At 44.9% G+C, this 19,424-nt stretch overlaps 1 protein-coding gene across 3 annotated transcripts; it reads left to right on the top strand.

Moving 5' to 3' along the window:
• Positions 1-1,551: 1,551 nt before the first annotated feature.
• Positions 1,552-18,837, top strand: ACP2 (acid phosphatase 2, lysosomal). Of its 3 annotated transcripts, XR_009557560.1 has the most exons (12): positions 1,558-1,837; positions 2,415-2,510; positions 3,066-3,152; positions 10,309-10,461; positions 10,791-10,889; positions 10,986-11,075; positions 13,040-13,172; positions 13,271-13,359; positions 13,857-13,963; positions 14,560-14,735; positions 14,830-15,586; positions 16,415-18,837. XR_009557560.1 is itself a non-coding variant. In XM_035114905.2 (11 exons), exons 1-11 carry the CDS (start codon positions 1,616-1,618, stop codon positions 14,964-14,966), a joined length of 1,389 nt encoding a protein of 462 aa, XP_034970796.2. In that variant the 5' UTR covers positions 1,558-1,615; the 3' UTR covers positions 14,967-18,837. The 3 variants fall into 3 exon arrangements, 1 of the variants encoding a protein (XP_034970796.2); XM_035114905.2 differs by having other exon boundaries at positions 14,830-18,837; XR_004692582.2 differs by lacking the exons at positions 14,830-15,586; positions 16,415-18,837 and having other exon boundaries at positions 1,552-1,837; positions 13,271-14,131; positions 14,560-14,641.
• Positions 18,838-19,424: the final 587 nt, after the last annotated feature.

A 19,424-nucleotide genomic window follows, 5' to 3' on the forward strand; every position in this document is an offset into this window, starting at 1 on the left:
TACAGTAGTTTTAGGGAAATTACCTATAAATGAAGGGGCTCTTCCTTCATTTATAATTTATATAATTATATAATTTATAATTCATTCATTCCTAAGTACAGTACTTCAGGTGCTTAGCGCTCTGAGAAGTGAATTGAAGTTGCACTCTCATTTTCCACCAGCAGGGGCTGGGAAAGACAGCTCGATCCCCACCTTTCAGTGATGGCAACAGGAACTCCAGCAGCTCTAATGAAGCAGGAGCAATACGGTAGTATGCAACAGCCTTTGCCAACCTGGTGCCCTCCATATTTTCTGGTATCTGTGGATAAAGGGCGGAATACTAATAATAATACTAATATTACCAATAATAATGTTTTGGATGACAACTCTCATCAGTCAGTATGACTGTGTTGACTGGAGCTGATGGGAAGCAGTCAATTTTTCAAGGATGATCTTGTTTTAATAGTATTTTATGTTTTATTCTATTAGTGTATATTGTTGTACGCTGCCTTGAAAGATGGTATATAAATACACAGACACACGCATGCATATATATAAGCAATTTCATATTTGAGTTTTTTAATAACTCCTGGCATGGGTGTAGCCAGGATTTTTGTTAGAGGGGTAAGGACTTTTGTTAGAACCAACGTGCTTGGTCAGTTAGTTAAGTATTTCTATTGTTTTACTTGATTGGAGGGGGGCAGCTGTCCCCACCCCCCCCCCCTTTGCTACACCCATGACTGCTGGCTGGATTCCATTTAGATCTAGTGATTTGTTAATTTTTTCATTTGTTGATAAAGCCTTCAACATCTCATGTCACCACTGTTGCATCAATTCTGAATACTCCCTGCCCTACACCTTCTTCAGTGCAGACAATCACAAATAATACATCCAGCTTTTGTGCAATCTTAACCTTTTTAAAGTCCCCTTCTTGTATCGTCCCACTGCCTCCCTAGCTGGCTTCTGCTTCTGGTGTATTAAATGTGTGGGGTTTTTTTAATTAATTGAGCTCACTGTTATAAGCAACATGCTCCTCGAATTCTGTTTTTAAACATCCCCGATTGCCTCGCTTCGCGTTTGTGTGGGCGTGCGTGTGCATGGGTTTGTGTCAACATCTGTTCCCGTTTGGGCAAGACTTTAATTGTCTTGCTTTTAATAACTTCCTTGCCTCTACTGTTTACCACGCCGGCATCTTCGTGCATTCGGTGGCACCTTTCCCGATCTCCTGTATACAGATCTGAAGAAGTGTATCTGAAGAAGTGTGCGTGCACACGAAAGCTCATACCAATGACAAACTTAGTTGGTCTCTAAGGTGCTACGGGAAGGAATCTTTTTATGCTGTACAGTACTTCATTGTTATTATTGTTGCTGTTATTTTGCATACCCTTTGTGATCATTGCAGGAAAACAATTTCCGCGACCTCTCCAGGGACTTCCACTCCCTCTAGTGGTTCTTCAAAAATAACAATAAAACACCCAGCCATTTCGCGACTGTCCTATTTCTAAGCGAAATCTCCCGTGGGGAGGGGAACACCCCCCCCCCGCGCGCTTAGTCAAGAGGTCACAAAGTTCAAGGGAATTTCTCAAGAGCCAATGGGGGAGATGGGCAGCAGCAGCTTCGGTTGCCGATACTGAGCATGCTCAAGGGAGGTGGAGCATGCCCACTCCCTCTTTCCAAGGTACGGATGCCGAGCGAGGGAGCCTCGGCGCGGATAGAGAGGAAAGCCATGGAGGGTGGAAGGGAGCGTCGGAGCTGGCGAAGCGCCTCTTTCCCGCTGCTGCTGCTGCTGCTGCCGTGTCTCGCCCTTGAGCTCGTCCTGCCGGTTGCCCAGGCTCGGAGCCTCCGCTTTGTTACCTTGGTGAGCAGGAGGAGGGGGAAGAAAGAAAGAAAGGGATGGGGGGGCGATCTTTCTTGGGGGGGGGGGTTGCCACGTGACACAAGGCTTCCCAAGCCTCAAATGGTCAGCAAGGAAAGGGAGGAAAATCTCGATCGGCCCATTTTAAAACAACAACAACACACCCATGAAATTCGTTGTTGAAAACAAGTGGCTTTTCTTCGCTGCAGGTTGCGGAGACCGAGCGCTTTGCAGTCGCGATTTCTCTGTTAAGAAAATAATTGCAAGGGTTTGGGGTTTAATAATAATAATCATAGCCCTAAGTGTTGGTATAGCAGGAGACAGGGATGACCCAAGAAGATAAGGGTGCTTGCACCCCCCCCCCGTGTTCATTCTTTGCTGTGTCTCTCCCAGCGCCTTTGGCTATCTTGAGAGTCGCCTGCAGGTCTTGACAGCAACCTCGCCTCGCTTCAGGGTTGGGGTGGAGCAAGAGCCCCAGTGATCTCTAGCCCGAGGCAAAATGCATGGGGATTGGGCAAACAGGAGAGGTAGAGCACCGCCAGCACCCGCTGTCTTAACGGTGAACTATTTTGGTTTTCAGTTATACCGCCATGGAGACCGCTCTCCGGTGAAGGCTTACCCCCGAGATCCCTATCAGGAAAGCGCCTGGCCTCAGGGATTTGGGCAACTTTCTCAGGTGGGTATCTCAGAAAAAGCCACCTGTGGGAAACTTTGAACCCCAAGGAAACCCGTTTCCCAACAGGAGAATGCAGAACTATTTTCTTTGAAGAAATTGTGTCAAAACATGGCATGTTATTATTTGTGGTGGTGGTGGGGTAATTCTCCATGCAGCTCCAGTCTGAGGTTTCCTCTTTTGCCACTGCTGCTTCTGCTTTTCCTGGGAGCTATTTTTAGTTCCGCTTTCCTTTTCTCTTTCCTACTTCAGGAAATGACAGTGCCTTTTAAAATCGGAGAAAGCAATAACCTTATTTAAAAGACAACAGTGTTCCCTGTTGTTGCTGCTGCTGTTTTTATAAAAGCAAAATATGTATAGCTTAACAACCTGCAAAACATGTTGCGGGGGGAGTGGAGGGCTGTGTCATTCATTTCAGAACAGATTTTGGTTAACATTTCATGTGTCAGCAGTGGTCAAGCTGTAACACTATTTGTTCTCATTTTCGTTGGTGTGTGGTTGTGCAAGTAAGCACAAAAACCTGCTTTGCTGTTAATTTGTTGCTGTTGATATGCATAGGAAGGGATGCAGCAGCAGTGGGACCTTGGTCGAGCGCTTCGAAGGCGTTATGATGGATTCCTCAATTCCTCATACAATAGACAAGAGGTTAGTGCATCGTTGCAAATTGCTAGAGGTGTCATAACCATGCAGTGTCCTCTTTGCCCTCCCTTTCCTCTCTCTTTCTAAGTAAGTGGCTGAGAAAAATATTGGAACATGAAAGCCTGTTCTTTCAAATTGCATATTCAGTGAAAACAGTTTGTCAAATCCCTGCTTGGGTTAAAATAGAAAAGGAACAATAAACAATTGCTGACCAGGGCAGTGATGTAAAAGAAAGTAAAAGGAATAACAAGATGGCATCTGAGATTAACTGAACTTTGTTTGGTCAAACAGGCCACTCAAGACAAAGGGAATCACACGGGACACAATAAGAGACTGGGGGTACTTGATAAGAGTATAGATCAGATGATTTCCTCCTGCTCTCATGCCAATGGATGGACATGTTTGAGTGTGTCTGTTGAAAAATCTCTTGAGAACTGTCAGGAGTTCTCTGGTGAATTGGTCTGTAGTTTTCCACTGCCTTTTTCTCAGTGATGAAAGCAGATAATGGAAGGCATGGCCCATGAAAACCAAATTCAGGGAAATACAACAGTAAGAACATCTCCCAAACCCTGTGATGTACTTCAGCTGTCAAGCTGGAATTTATGATGTCAGGCTTGCCTTGCCACATGCACAAAAACCTGCCCAACTGGATTGTTAACCACCTTCTGGGTGTTTTTATTTAACTTTGTCTCAGTGCCACTCAGTAGACAGTTTTGAATGTGCATAAAGGACAATATGAAATGGAGCAATGTGCCTATTTTATTTCTGTTAGGAACATTTTATTTATTTATTTATTGCTACATTTATATCCCACTTTTTCTTCCAAGGAGCTCCAGGTGGCAGACACAGTTCTCCTTCCCCGTTTTATCTTCACAACAGCTCTGTGAGGTAGCCTAGGCTGAGGGACAGCGACTCACCCCATATCACCCAGGGAGCTGCCTGGCCAAGTGGGGATTTGAATCCTGGTCTCCCAGGTCCTAGTCCGGCAGTCCTAACCGGGCAACCGCTGGTGTGGTGTTATAGCATAGCATGACTGTTCTACAGCAGCAGCAGCATATATTAGACAAAGTGTTCTTCCTATGCAACAGTTTTTTGTAGACCCTCAAATTTTCCAGCAAAAGCTACAATATAAATGATGATGAAAGCTCTTCAGGAACATTTTTATTAGCCTTTGTGCCCATCCTGTTAGAGCTCCACCTAGGTAGGTAACAGCAGTGCCGCTTTGGAGATTTCTTCCTGTGTCAGTTTCCAAGCTAAGTGCTGCTTCATGCCCTGAAGTTCCACCATGGTCAACTGTGGGATTTCTTTTGTGTAACACCTCTAGGAGACCAACTAAGTTTGTCATTAGTACGGTATGAGCTTTCGTGTGCATGCACACTTCTTCAGGGTGCTACTGGAAGGAATTTTTTTATTTTGTTTTGACTATGGCATACCAACACGGCTACCTACCTGTAACCTCCAGGAGATCTGCATGCCTGAAAACACAGTTCTAGAAACTGTAATAATAATAATAATAATAATAATAATAATAATAATAATAATAATAATAATAATAATTTATTATTTATACCCCGCCCATCCACTCTGGGCGGCTTACAACAGAAAAATGAAATAAAATAATCTATTAAACATTAAAAGCCTCCCTAAACAGGGCTGCCTTCAGATGTCTTCTAAAAATCTGGTAGCTGTTTTTTTTCTTTGACATCTGATGGGAGGGCGTTCCACAGGGCGGGCGCCACCACCGAGAAGGCCCTCTGCCTGGTTCCCTGCAACTTGGCTTCTCGCAACGAGGGAACCGCCAGAAGGCCCTCGGTACTGGACCTCAGTGTCCAGGCAGAGCGATGGGGGGTGGAGACGCTCCTTCAGGTATCCAAACTGTGATTGGCTGAGGCTTCCAGAAGTCTGCTTAGATTTTGTGTCCAAAATTTTGTGTCCAAAATACAATCAATTCTTGTTGCAAGTGGGGTAATTGCTCTTTGGCTGCAATGTGTAAAGTGGGGTAATTGCTCTTTGGCTGCAAAATTTACAGATGCAAGATGGCTAAAGCCGGGGATTCAGATCAAACACCCAAGAGTTTGTGTCCTCTGTTAAATGACTCAAATTATGCAACGTGGAGTGTTAAAATGGAATGTGTTCTTATCCGGCAAGGACTTATTGAGTTGATTCAGAACGCACCGCCCGTTTTGCCAGGCCACAGGTGGTTGAATCGCAACGCACAGGCAAGGGCAACAATAGTTCTGCATTTGGACCCATCACAGCTGGTTCATATTCGGAACTTAGATAATGCTTATGATGTTTGGACTCATCTTCGGGACGAGCACCTTAGGTTGCGCGCCGGATCAACAACATTATTCTTTCAGAGATTAATTAATTTGCGTCTGAAGGAGGGAGGAGACTTGAGAGCCCATTTGCATCAGATGCGTCAACTACGCCAGGAGCTAGCTGACAGAAACGTCAATTTGAATGACGACATTTATTGCTTTACAGTGCTAAATAGCCTTCCCAAGTCCTATAATGCTATTGCAGCCCAGCTGGGGGCTCAAGACCCTCAGCAAATGACTGCAGCAGGAATTTATGCTTCATTGCTTAATGAGGAGGACAGGACCCGCGCACAGGCGGAGGCCAACGGGGAGCGCTACTCACCCTCACCTGGTGCATCTGCAGAGACTGCACAAGCCCTTAAAACTGTGGTCAGATGCCAGTTATGCAATATTCCTGGACACACAGCCAAGACATGCAGACGACCCCAGAAGGACTCAGGAAGTCAACAGGCTTCTGGGCCTAAGGGGCGAGGCAGCGGCGGTAGCGGCAGCAGCAGCAGCGGCGGCAGCAGCAAGGGCCCTACAGCACGCAAAATGCTTGTAATGCTCACTCAGCTTGATGACCAAGACGACGACGGGTCTTATCTGATCATAGATTCGGGATCTTCGCACCATCTGGTGAACGACAAGAGACTGTTCCAGACTTTCGAGAAGCTGGACTCCATCGTGTCACAGGCAGATGGCAATTCGTTGAAATCCATTGGAAAAGGAACTATTTTTCTGAAATCTCTAAATTTGAGTATCAGTAATGTGTATCTTGTTCCAGAGCTGAAGCAAAACCTTTTCAGTGTTTCTCAAATTGATGAGAAGGGGTTTGAGCTGTGTTTTCACAGGGGCACCTGTGTGATTTCTAAAAATGGAGAAGTTCTTTTAAAGGGACACAGAGACAAAGATAACCTTTTCAGATTATCTTATGATAAAAGTGATGCATGCTTTAACGTTGTTGATGATTGTTTAACAGGTCCAGAGGAGCCTAAGCAGACACAGAAGCAACCACCCAAGAAAGGCCTAACACGTTGTTTCCAGATCGTTTCTGCTGGTGTTTTTGGTCCTATGCCAGAGTCCCTTGGCAAGGCAAAATTTTATCTTCTGATAACTGACCACTTCTCTAAGTATACGTGGTTTTATCCTCTGCAAAAGCCTCAGCAGGCTATTGTGAAATTCTCTGAATTTCATGCTAAGGTTGAACTGAAACATGGTTGTAAAATTGAATGTTTGTTAACCAATGACATTCCTCTTTTTACTTCACAGGAGTTTCAAGTTTTTTTTGATGACAAAGGCATTCACCACAAGTTTGCCAAAACCCAGGCAGCTTGGGACAAAAACTTATGTGTTAAGGTTAACACTGAGTTAGAAGCAGGCATGCAAGCACAACTGCTGAGTTCAGGATTGTCTGAACAACTGTGGGCTGAAAGCATCTCATTTTTCCTTTACCAGTGGCTCAGACAGGTTCCTAAAGGACAGAAGCGTTCTCCTTATGAGATTCTGTTCCAACATAAGCCTGATGTGAGCAACACTAAGGTTTTTGGAACCAAAATGTGGGTGGCTTCGCTTGAGGGCAAGCCAGTCCAAGGCATTCTGTTGGGTTTTGAGGAAGGTCAATACAGAGTTATGTTGTCTTCTTCCAATGAGGTGATTCTTACTCAAGAGGTAGAACACACTCCTACGCCACAAGAAACATATGTTCTTGATGAATTTCCCATAGGTGCCAATGATTTTGATGCTTCCTACACTGACACAAGTGGTAGTGATAATGACTCCTTTGCTGAAGGCTCTACCCCGAGTAGCTCTGACACAGGGGAGACAGTCATACACAAAGGAACTCATGCTGTTTTTAACAGACCATCATCAGATGATGAGAAAGTGCTTGAAGCACTAGATCCACTGTTTACCATTGGTATGAGTTCTCCCAAAAGTCCTGAAGGGGAGAATCTCAGTAAACAGGATTTGCACCTCTCACGCAGGTCTGAGAGGATTAGAAGAGGACCCAAGAGGTATTCTCAGGAGTTTGCCAACACAGCAATTGCAAATTTAGCTGTGCTTAGAACTCCAAAACAGGCAGCAGTCACACAGGCTAAGCCCCAACAACAGGTTGTCAAACGCAACACTGTTTCTGTCAACAGAGCAACTGCTCTGGTCCCCTGGAAGCCAAAGCTGGTCAATCCAGTCTCAGAGAGTTCCACAGCAGGAAAGTCCTATTTTGTTTATGACAACTGTCTGTTCACTTCTCTTAATGATGCTCTCACATTTGCATCTTTTTCCATTTCAGGATTCAGGGGAGATGTTAGCATAAATCCTCTGCATGGCACAGATGCTGCATGTGGATGAATGTTTACTTTATGTGATTGCTGTAACTTTCCCACACAGGAGCTCAAGCTGTAACCTGATCTCCTGTCATGTGATGTTCTTTGTTCTTTTTCTACTTTCACTTTCTTCTGAACTGGAGAGTGATGGCTGAACACACACTCTCTGAATAAACGTAGATTAGCACCTACGATTGTTTGCTGTCTTCTTTACCGAAGCCAGTGGCAGTAGTAAGAATATTGGTGATTTACACCCCAATATTCCAACAGGCGCCACCACCGAGAAGGCCCTCTGCCTGGTTCCCTGCAACTTGGCTTCTCGCAACGAGGGAACCGCCAGAAGGCCCTCGGTACTGGACCTCAGTGTCCAGGCAGAGCGATGGGGGGTGGAGACGCTCCTTCAGGTATCCAAACTGTGATTGGCTGAGGCTTCCAGAAGTCTGCTTAGATTTTGTGTCCAAAATTTTGTGTCCAAAATACAATCAATTCTTGTTGCAAGTGGGGTAATTGCTCTTTGGCTGCAATGTGTAAAGTGGCAACGAGACAAAGAACTGAAAGCCATTTCAACTCAGCCTGGCCACAGATCACCCCCCATATTATCCACCTGCTGGCCCAGCCCAAGATGAATTCAGAGCAGAAGCCCTGCTTCTGTTCCCTTCGCTGCTCATACCTTCTAAGGTATGCTGCATGTAACCTGCCAATCTGGGTATGCTGCATTTAACTTGCACATATTGCAGAGAGGACGTTTTCAAGCCCCACGTCTTTGTTCTCTTACCTGCATTAGAGTCATTGCTGACTTACTGGCAAAACATTGCTGGCAGTACAGCAGTGGTGACAACTGAAGAAGGTGGCAGAAGGAAAGTTGCAGAGGGTTTTCTCTTGTGGCATGTAGCTTGGCTTGCTCTGAAGCAATTTGCTCTCCAGGCAACAATTGTTTCTCTGTGAAACAGCATGGTCAAGTGACTTCTATGGGGCTTGAAGGCAAGAGTCCTGGCTCTTACATGGGAGTAGGACTGAACAGCTGTTGGGGCCTGAAAATTGTACATTGTTTTAAATTTGGCTGTAAGTCACTTTGGGTTGACTTGGGCAAGATAAAGCAACTAACAAATGTATGTATGTATCTATGTAAATAAAAACAACAACAACAACAACAACAACAAATAATTGTATCTGCACCCCATCTTGTAGAGAGGCACCTGCCCATAGCTGCCAAGTTTTCCCTTTTCTCGCGAGGAAGCCTATTCAGCATAAGGGAAAATCCCTTTAAAAAAGGGATAACTTGGCAGCTATGCACCTGCCTCGTAGAGTGGATATATGGACAAGCAACACTTTTCTAGTGGCTTTTGAACTTCCTGGGAAAGCCTGTGTCGCACCTGGTCTGATTCAGCCCATTCCTCTCAGATCTGGAGACTAAATCCAACCCAGGCACCATTCAGCTTGCACTATCTGTTGCTTATCTGCAGGTAGCTCAGCTTGCTATCTTTTTTGGAAGACTAATAAAAAAAACTAATTACAGTGTGCTGACAGTTATCTTTTTAAAAGATTGTGCCAAGCCCACTGAACTCATTTGAGAGCAGACCAACATATGTGGAGTAAAGGTTCGCATTCTGAAATACTTCAGGGAATAACAACATCAAGTGCCTGTTGGAAGCAAAGACTACCGTAGTTAAAGAAACAGGGATAAATTAAGGGATTGGGGATTTTCTCAAAGGGTGCTTATTTCCACACTGTTGGATTACATTATGCATCAGTGTTCTTAAGTCCTAAGCTATGACATACACTCCCTTCTTAGGGCTCAAGTTGTTTATTTGCAGAAGTGAAGATTCAAGTGGAATATGCTGTTTGGATGGAGCTGCTTTATTTTGCCCTACAGGTTTTGTGCTGTCATAGACACACTCCTGTTAGTGACTTGCCCACCATGGACATTGAAGCATTAAACTCCTTGTGGAGAATGATTACATAGAGGCACATCTGGAGGGCTTTTAGATAGGGGTTACAGACAACATATCTGATTTCCACAGACAACATATGCAGGCTTCTTCAGTCTGTGCCAATTCCCCTCCATTCCATATGTCCTTTAGATATATATGATCTGTCCTTGTAGCTAGCCTAGAACAACACTTTGGCTGGGTACAACAGCACTCAACTCAGCATTCAACGTGGGTGGCCTGTAACCTTGGAAAGAGTGACACACACATAACTCAAGGCTAGAACATCTGTGTTTTGGATTTGTGAAGTTCCATTGCCATTTCTGTAGCTTCCCCTAACCACAGCTATGCTTGATTTTCTAGCTCATCTGCTGCCTCTACTTTACTTTCCCTCCCAAGCTCCCATTCTATTTCCTTGCTTTCTATAGCAGCTCAGGTACTCAGAATAGCAATGCGTATCAAATTGTTTTTTTATCAGACTCTGTTGGGACCTGTTTCTTGCCAGCTTCCTCACTATGTCTCTTGTTAAGAGCATGTCTAAATCAGATCAGCACTGCAGCAGAACCATGAACATAAATGACCTTCTGTATTTGATTCTATACTCTGGCAGATCTACATACGCAGCACAGATTTTGATCGGACCCTGATGAGTGCCGAGGCCAATCTGGCAGGACTGTACCCTCCAGAAGGGTGGCAAGTGTTCAACCCCAATATTTCTTGGCAGCCTATTCCTGTCCACACAGTACCTGACTCAGCAGAGCATGTAAGTCAATTTCAGACCTAAGTACCAGTAGACTGAACCTTCTTGCATAAAAAACTTCTCTCTCCCTCCCTCCAATGTTTTCATCTACCCTGAATGCTACCATTCCACTTCTTCATCCTGACTCCTTAGCAATTTCCGTTTTGGAGAAAGTTGCATTTCTCAGGCCCCGTTTCACCTGTCTGGAGGCAGGCAGCCCCTCTTAGAAGTATCACTTTGCTTTCAGCAATTAGCCCATTAATAAGCAGATGCAACAGTTTGCATTGCTTGTAAAGATGGATTCGCGGTCAAATGATCCTCTTAGTGAACACCTCTATTTTGCCTCTGTCCAGCTCCTGAAGTTCCCATTATCTCCCTGTCCCCGTTACGAACAGCTGCAAAATGAGACCCGGCAGACAGCAGAGTATGTGAATAGGACCATCCAGTACATGGTATGTCAAGTTTAATATACTTCTCTATCTATTTATATTTATACAATGGTGGTGGCATGGAGAGATGGAAGAGCTGACTGTCCTTTGCTCCTGCAGGGATTTCTGGAGATGGTGGCAAACAAGACGGGAATCCAGGATGTCTCCCTCGAGTCGGTCTGGAGTGTATATGACACACTCTTCTGTGAGGTGAGCTGCCCATCTGTATTCATTAGTCATTTGCCCTACAACCCATTTAAAATTCTTAACCTGGGTAGTATCAGAAGCTGTCTGTGCTCTTGGCTCTAGAAGCTCAGGCTCAGGGGCCAAATGTGCCCCCTCAAGGCCTTTTTGGCAGCCCTTGGCAACATGAGACACCCCACCCATCAGCCCTGGCACTGCCGGATGAGGTGGTGTGAGGGCTCTGACAGGATCCTGGAGTCCTCCCATCTCCTTCCCAAAGCCTAGTTAGTACTTTCCTAGCTTTGGGAAGGAGTTGGGAGGGCTCTGGGACCTTGCCAGAGCCTTGTGCCTCCTTCCCAAAGTCTGGTGTCTTGGTTAGCCGGCAGTATGAGGGCTGTCGGTGGGTGTGTCAAATTAGGCCTCGCTTCTCCCCCTCCCCCTAACAGACAAAGCCGTGTGTGTGTGTGTGTGTGTGTGTGTGTAGAAAGCTCTGGTCTCTGTGGCTGTAACGTAGCCAGCTGCACAAAAGGAAGAGTCACACCTGCTGTTCCACCCACTTTTTCCTTTTGTCCTCACACACCACTGACATGTGACCACCCAAACAAACAAATTAACAAACAGCTTCGCCCCCCCCCGCCCCCCAAAAACCCCCACACAATTTTAAAAAACTGGGAGGGGGCAAGAGACCTTAGTGGGCACCAAGGGAGGTGCCCACTACACTGGGGGCTCCATTTCTGGCAGGCCCACCCACATGGCCCTAATTGTGGTCTAGGCATGCGGGTGGCACTGTGGTCTAAACCACTGAGCCTCTTGGGCTTGCCGATCAGAAGGTTGGCAGTTTGAATCCGCACAACGGGTTGAGCTCATGTTACTCTGCCCCAGCTCCTGCCAACCTAGCAGTTTGAAAGCATGCCAGTGCAAGTAGATAAATAGGTACCGCTGTAGTGGGAAGCTAAACGGCGTTTCCGTGTGCTCTGGCTGCTGTCAGTGTTCCATTGCATCAGAAGCGCTTTAGTCATGCTGGCCACATGACCCAGAAAGCTGTCTGTGGACAAATGCCAGCTCCTTCGGCCTGAAAGCGAGATGAGCACCGCATCCCGTAGTCACCTTTGACTGGACTTAACCATCCAGGAGTACTTTACCTTTACTTAATTGTGCTCTAATGGGAAAACTGCATTGAGAAGTGAGATGATCACAAGAGAACAGAGCAGATTTGAAACTTCCTTCCGACAGAATTTCTGTTCACAGAAATTCTTTTCTGTGGGAAAGGCTTATCTTGTCTACTTTAGAGTCAGCCACAGATGTGCGAAGAAGCTTCCCTTGTCAAGTTAAGAAACAGGTGTTAGTGCAACATTAAAATTTGCATAATCAGTTTTTACTTAAAAGTGCGAGCATCACAGTCAGACACTTCTTCAGATACCTGAAGTAGTGTGCATGCACACGAAAGCTCATACCAAAATAAAAACTTAGTTGGTCTTTAAGGTGCTACTGAAGGAATTTTTTTATTTTACTTCGACCCAGACCAACACGGCTACCTACCTGTAAACAGTCAGACACGTTAGACCTGAAACTCCATGGAAGTAATAATGAATGTTGTGTCCCTTGGATAAGTAGATTAATCTGCTTATTGTGAAGGAAAGCTTGGGAGTTTACAGAATGAAGGCTGCCAGAGGCTGTTAGGAAAGCACAGTTCCTTCCTCCGCATCCCCAATCCTTGAGCACACCAAAGATTTGAAAGCACAGTTTTTTCTCTCCATGAATTCTGATCATAATGGCTGTTGAGTTTTGATCCAAAGAGCATTGCTTTACAAATGCATCTGTGGGTTGAGGCATTTAAGTTCAGAGGGCAAAGATTTGCCTTGGACCATAGGGCAAGCTCATTCCAGACTGGCTGCCATAATTCAGGGGTGGGGGGCCTTTCATTCTTGTTCGCCTAGTTTGTATATCTGAGTGGCCTCTCTCTCTCTCTCTCTCTTGCGACATCTTTCCAGAAAACACACAGAAAACATCTTCCCGATTGGGTAACTCTCGATGTGATGACTCAGCTGAAGCAGCTGAAAGATTTCGGCTTCGAAGTCCTCTTTGGGATCCACAAACGGGTGGAAAAAGCTCGTTTGCAGGGTGGTAAGTGAAAGAACATGGAAGGCAGGACGGGGAGGAGTGGGAGAGCATTCACTCACTGGTCAAGAACTAGGTTCTGATAGTTTGTTCTGTTTCTGCAGGGGTCCTTCTGTCTCAAATAAGGGAAAACCTTACTCTTGCTGCAAATGCCTCCATACCTCGCCACTTCAAAATGCTAATGTACTCAGCTGTAAGTTTGTTTTTGGGATCTGGGCTTGCCTTCTCCTTATTACCATCTTGTGAACAAAAAAAAGAGCCGCAGCTTCCAGCAGTGTTTCTCCTGCTCTGTGAAAGGAAAAAGCAAATTAGCACTTCCGTCTCTTTGCAGCAACTATGGATGCTACAAAACAAAAAAACAAAAAACCAGATGCTCTCACAAGCAACAGAGAACTTTGTCACTTAGCCTCTCCTTGTAGTGCAGTTCCAAATGTTCCACTTAGTTTATTTATTTACTTACTAAATGTGTTAGTCACTTTATCTTGTCCAGGGCAACCCAAAGCAACTTATAGCCAAACACGGGTGTTGAAATAGGTGCCAGCCTTTTTTCCATGGTCCTGGAGTCCCTTTCTTATCCTTCCTACCAGCACCTTGGGAATCTCTGCCAGTCTGCCTTCTTCTGTAATGTGGTTTTAAGTCCCCTTCTGTATGCACAAAGGAGATGTTCACATTTTTCTTCCTCTTTCTCAGCATGACACCACCCTTGTGGCACTGCAGATGGCTCTGGATGTTTACAGCGGGAGGCAACCACCATATGCCTCATGTCATATATTTGAGCTGTATCAAGAGGATGATGGGTGAGGGCTTCATGAAGCATATCAATCAAAGGAAATAGTATTCAGAGGCAATAATCTATCAGCCTGCTGTACCTTAACCTTTGTCCACATATGCACAGGAGATGAAATGAGGTGAAAATAAGACTTGAAATCTTAAGATGAAGAAGGGTTTATGCTTCTCTCCCCTGTGTGAGTTACCAGTGAATATATTAGTAAAGCCTTGCGTCTGATATGACTGTGATAGAATTAAAAGCAGGAATATCAACAGTACTTTTATGCATCTCTGAATTTAAGAACACCTGACAAAGCACATACAGTATATTCCTGTTAACAGTCTTGTGTTGACACCCCCTGATCTGATGAACATGAAAACATTCTATAGATTTACTTTTATGAGTTATCTGTAAGTAACATCCAGTCTAATTTTTAGTTTTTGCCCCTTGCTAAAAACAAGGAGGGACAACCCAACATTTGTTAATTTCTAGCATTCCTCATACATCTAAGAGTGGAAGGGGGTTGTATGATGATTCAGGGCTTGATTCCAGTAGAAAACATGATATGAAGACGACGGCAGATCATCAGAATCTCAGTTACTCTCTTCCCTGTTTTGCTCCTAGTAACTTTTCAGTGGAGATGTTCTTTCGGAATGAGAGTGGGAAAGAGCCTTACCCAGTGCAGCTGCCTGGCTGTGCACAGCGTTGTCCCCTGCTGAATTTCCTGCAACTCACCGAGCCTGTTATTCCACAGGACTGGAAACAAGAATGCCAGATAGCAAGCACCATGAAAGACACAGGTGAGTGGAGGCTGTTCCATTAGATAAGCCTAAGGAGGACTGAAGTGATTTCAAGTGCCATAAGCAATTTATTTTTTCATTTCACCCTCTGCAGAACTTATTGTGGTTTTGGCTGTCTGTGGATCCATCCTCTTCTTGCTTACTATCCTGCTCCTGACAGTACTCTTCCGTTCCAAGTCCCAGCCTCCTGGCTACCGGCACGTTTCCAATGAAGGAGAGGAACAGCCTTGACATTTGCTCCAGCCCCTCCTGAGGCAGCAGGAGAGAACGGTGCTGACTCTAGAGACAAGAGGGGCTTCTTTCAGTGACTGAGGGTCTTCTTCATTTGTCCTGATTGCTGCTTCTAAGCCAAAAGGCCCAGACTCTGTGGTGGAGCTGCTGTGACTATCAGATGCAGTCGAGCTGTGAAGCGAATAATACAGTCATGAACTAGGAGTAAAATGCAAGCATGATTTGGGGTTGCTATTTGCCAGTATGTGACTGGTTCTATCAGAGGACCCCGTCTTGCTTCTTTTGAACCCAGTATGCTGAAGTTTCCGCTACTGGTGCAGAATGGACAGCCTTCCCAACTGAAACCTGCTGCTCCTCAGAAAGCCTTGCTTCCACCTGGCAGTTGTTACTTGAACATCCCTGAACTGTGGGAAAGGGGCCTGGTGCTATAACTGCCTTCTCCAGCTGTTATTAACTGGGAATCAAACCAATGCCTCTCTGTCTTACGTACTTGGCTCTTAGCCACTGGGTCCATACAGAAGGATAAGGCTGGGGCTGGACCCAATCTTATACAACAGAGGGGGGAAATGACTTTCTCAAAAGCAGCCTTCTTCCCATTTGTCACTGACTACAGAAATTCAGTAAGTGGAACGCAGTACACTTCCTCTGTCTCCCCGCTATTTTCAGCCTCAACGTATTCTTACAAAGCAGTGCAGCCTTGGGTTTAATGGGAAGTGAACGAGTGGAATTTAGAAGTGCTTATTAGCAAAGGCCTGGCTAGAATCATTCTTTAAATGCCCTATAATATCATGCACAATATTCTGGGCCAGCAGAGATTCGAAGAAAATCTGTCATTTTAAAACAAAGGTAAGCCTCTGAGGCAGAAAAAGATGCAAACGTAGCTAAATATGTTGCCCTATAGAAAGAATCATTGTGTATCAAGTGTAGCATGAGAATTTCACAGTAAGGATCTGCAGCTTTTGTGGAAAACCCTCCTATCATGCCACACTTTATAGATGACGGCATACATATTCTTTCTAACACATCTTCAAGCAGGGAAAGTGCTACCATAACATGCACTTTCTCATCATGCATGTTATATCTGACATACAAAGAACACAAAAATAAGCATCTCTGCTGCTCTAAAAACACAAAGAAATTTAGAACACTCACAGCTGCACACAAATGTCTTGGGTACAAACAAGAAGACAAAAAACCGAGCCCAGACCCAGTCCTGAACAGAAGTGCTTCTGAGCGTATACAGAATGTGTTTCCTTCATGCTTGAAAAACTACAGCTTACCTGCTCTCTACATACACTAAGGAATAAGAGTCCAGGCATGATTGCAAACACAGGCATGAGTTCCACAGCATACTTTGCAATCAAATAACACAGTCCTCCTCTCCAAAAAACAAAAAACTGAATACACTCTTGGCTTTTCTCTCCTCCCCGTTTCCCATCCCCTTTCAGACATAGGTCCTCAAAACAAGAAACAAGTGTTCTCTCTGCACATTTCTCTGTCCTGCTCCCATAGGCAAGAAAGCCTCATTCTTTGTCTTCACCCAGGGCTCAGTTCAGGAAATCTTGAGGCCAAATCCAGAAAGGATTTCCCTCCTAGTAGCCCATGCTAGTTTTTCCCAAGTGCAGCAACTGAATTCTTCAGAAAAGAACAGAGGCTTGAAAAGAACAAGAGGTGCTTAATAAGAACTTCACTTGTTTGGATGCAGAGAGGAAGCCAGGATTTTTTAATATGGGAGCTGGATGAGAAAGCAGTTCTGCTAAGTGGGAAGAGTTAGTTACTGGGAGAACAGCAATAAATATTTGAAATGGCCAGTGCTTTTTTTTTAATGGAAAAAAGTGCCAGTATTCACCATGAAGTTGTTACAGTAAGTGCCACACTTTTAACATTTGGAAGTGGGGGAAAGGTGCTGGTACTGCGTACCCTTGAGTACCCCTAGGAAAAAAACCACTGGAAATAACAGACATATCTAAGCAGGGGATTGTGGGGAGCTGGCAGTCCTAATCTTTCCCCCAGAAAGATGTGCAGCTCATTCTGAGGCTTCAGCACATGCATTAAAATAAAGAGTATTCCTGTCCCTCACTACATTACCCATCTTCCTAGTAAACATATTTATTGATGCTTCCATTGCAACTAGCGCTATGTAAGAACCACACCACCCTGCTAGGTAAGGCCAAAGTTTCATCACAGTGGCCAATCAGGTGCCTATGGGAAGCCTATAAACAGGACCCGAGTGCAACAGCACTCTCCACACTTGTGAGGGGGAGTTGTAGCACTGGCAGAGGAAGGGGTGGGTGGTGGATGTGGTCTGCCCCGGGTGTAATCCCTGGGGGAGGGGGTGACATCGCCGCCCCACCTCCGGGACACTTGCCCTGCCCCCAGGTGCACAGCATGTGTGCTGCTCCGGGTGCCGGAGCAGCTAGCTCCGCCTCTTATTTGTAACCAAACCCACAGAGTGCTCACTAATGGTTCCTCATCATCCTGGATAAAAGTGACAAGTGGAGTGCTGCAAGGTTCTGCCCTGAGCCCGTTGTTATTCAATGTCTTTATAAACAACTTGCATAAGGCAGGGCTGTTTTTCAACGGGAACTCGCCAGAATTCAATTCCAGCACCTCTCTCTCAGGTGGGCGCCATTGCCATTACAAGAGAAGAAGGGAGGTGTTCATGGTGAATTCTGGCACCTTTCTCCAGAACAATAGCGCTATATAAAGGTATTGAGCATATGCTCATCAGATTTGCAGATGACACCAAACTGGGAGGGGTAGCTAATGCCACAGAAGACAGAATCAGGATTCAATATGACCTTAACAGATTGGAGAACTGGGTCAAAGCTAAGAAAATTAATTTCAATAGGGACCAAGGTAAGGTTCTGCACTTAGGCAGGAATAACCAATGGGGGACACCTGGCTTGCCAGTAGAAAGTGAAAGGGAGCTAGGGGTCTTAGTGGACCACAAGATTAAGGTGAGTCAACAATGTGATGCAGCAGCAAAAAAGGCTAATACTATTCTAACACTGCATCAACAGAAGTATAGTGCCCAGATCAAGGGAAATCATATTCTGCCTTAGTCGGACCACATCTGGAGTGCTGTGTCCAGTTCTGGGCACTACAATTTAAGAAGGATATTGACAAGCAGCAGCATATGCAGAGGAAGGTGACCAAGATGATCAAGGGATGAGAGGAGATATGATAGCCATCTTCAAATATCGAAAGGGCTGTCACATGGAAGATGGAGCAAGCTTGTTCTCTCCTGCTCCAGAGTGTGGGACCAGAACCAATGGATTCAAGTTACGAGAAAGAAGATAGCAACTAAATAACCAGAACTGTCTGGCAGCAAGAGCTGTTCAGCAGTGGAACAAACTTGCTCAGAAGGTGGTTGGCACCCCTTCCTTGGAGGTTTTTAAGCAGACGTTGAATGATCATCTGTTATGGATGCTTTGGTTGAGATTCCTGCATTACATGGGGTTGGACTAGATGACCATCAGGGTCACTACCAACTCTACAATTTTATGATTCTATGAACCTGCATATATTAATTTTTCCAATACATCTGGCAACACATGCAATATAATTCTGCAAAAAAGGGGGGGAAATTGGCTAACTCTGTTTGCAGCTCTATACTTTTCCCATTGCTGATCACCTAACTGCATGGCATGGCTCCTGCAGGGCAGGATGCAAACACAGAGCCAAATGAAGTCCAGCATAATGGGTTGATTACTATTATGTGTATTTCCTGCAAGCCAGGTAAATAAGGGGCAAAATTTCAAGTTGTCTGCTTTGGTACAAATTGGGGGCATAAAAGGTTTCTGTGATTTATTGAGTCTCTGAATGTTGTTTCTGTAATTCACTTGGATAATTTTCTTATCCCCCCCCCCCAAATTAAAAACCAAGTGGAGAAAATCAAGACTGGACTCTTGCTCTTTCTTCCTCTGAGCAGGTTTTAGAGCTGGACCAAAAGGGGAATGTGCAATCTATTGCAAAATACATCATTTTGCATCATGGATCCTAGTGAGAAAACATTTTCCCCAAGGGAAAACCTGCCTTTATGAAAGTTGTCTGTAGGTATTGCACTTTATTTTACTGTTGCTGTATGTAAATTGATGTATTTAAAGGAGTGGGTTTATAGGGTTCCACCTACTCTGCACATTTATATCTGGTGTGCAGGTGGAACATCTTGAAACTGCTGCTTTTTAAGGAATCAAACGTGAGCATATGGAAGTAGAAGCAGGGGAGGAGATTACGAGGTGAGTTGAGCAGATTTTCAACTGAGTTTGCAAAGATGGGGCTCCTGAATCTTTTTCTTCCTACGATGGTTATTATTCTTTGATTCCTGCCCAATAACACTTTAAATTGTCCACAATATTTCCCTTTCTTTTGTTCCAGAGCTCTTACCAGAGGGTGGGGGAGGCCGGAGTCAAGATCTAAAATGCCTTGTTCTTGAAAGCAAAATTATGCAAGTTA

This window comes from Zootoca vivipara, chromosome 1 (assembly GCF_963506605.1).
Source record: "Zootoca vivipara chromosome 1, rZooViv1.1, whole genome shotgun sequence".
Taxonomy (NCBI): domain Eukaryota; kingdom Metazoa; phylum Chordata; class Lepidosauria; order Squamata; family Lacertidae; genus Zootoca; species Zootoca vivipara.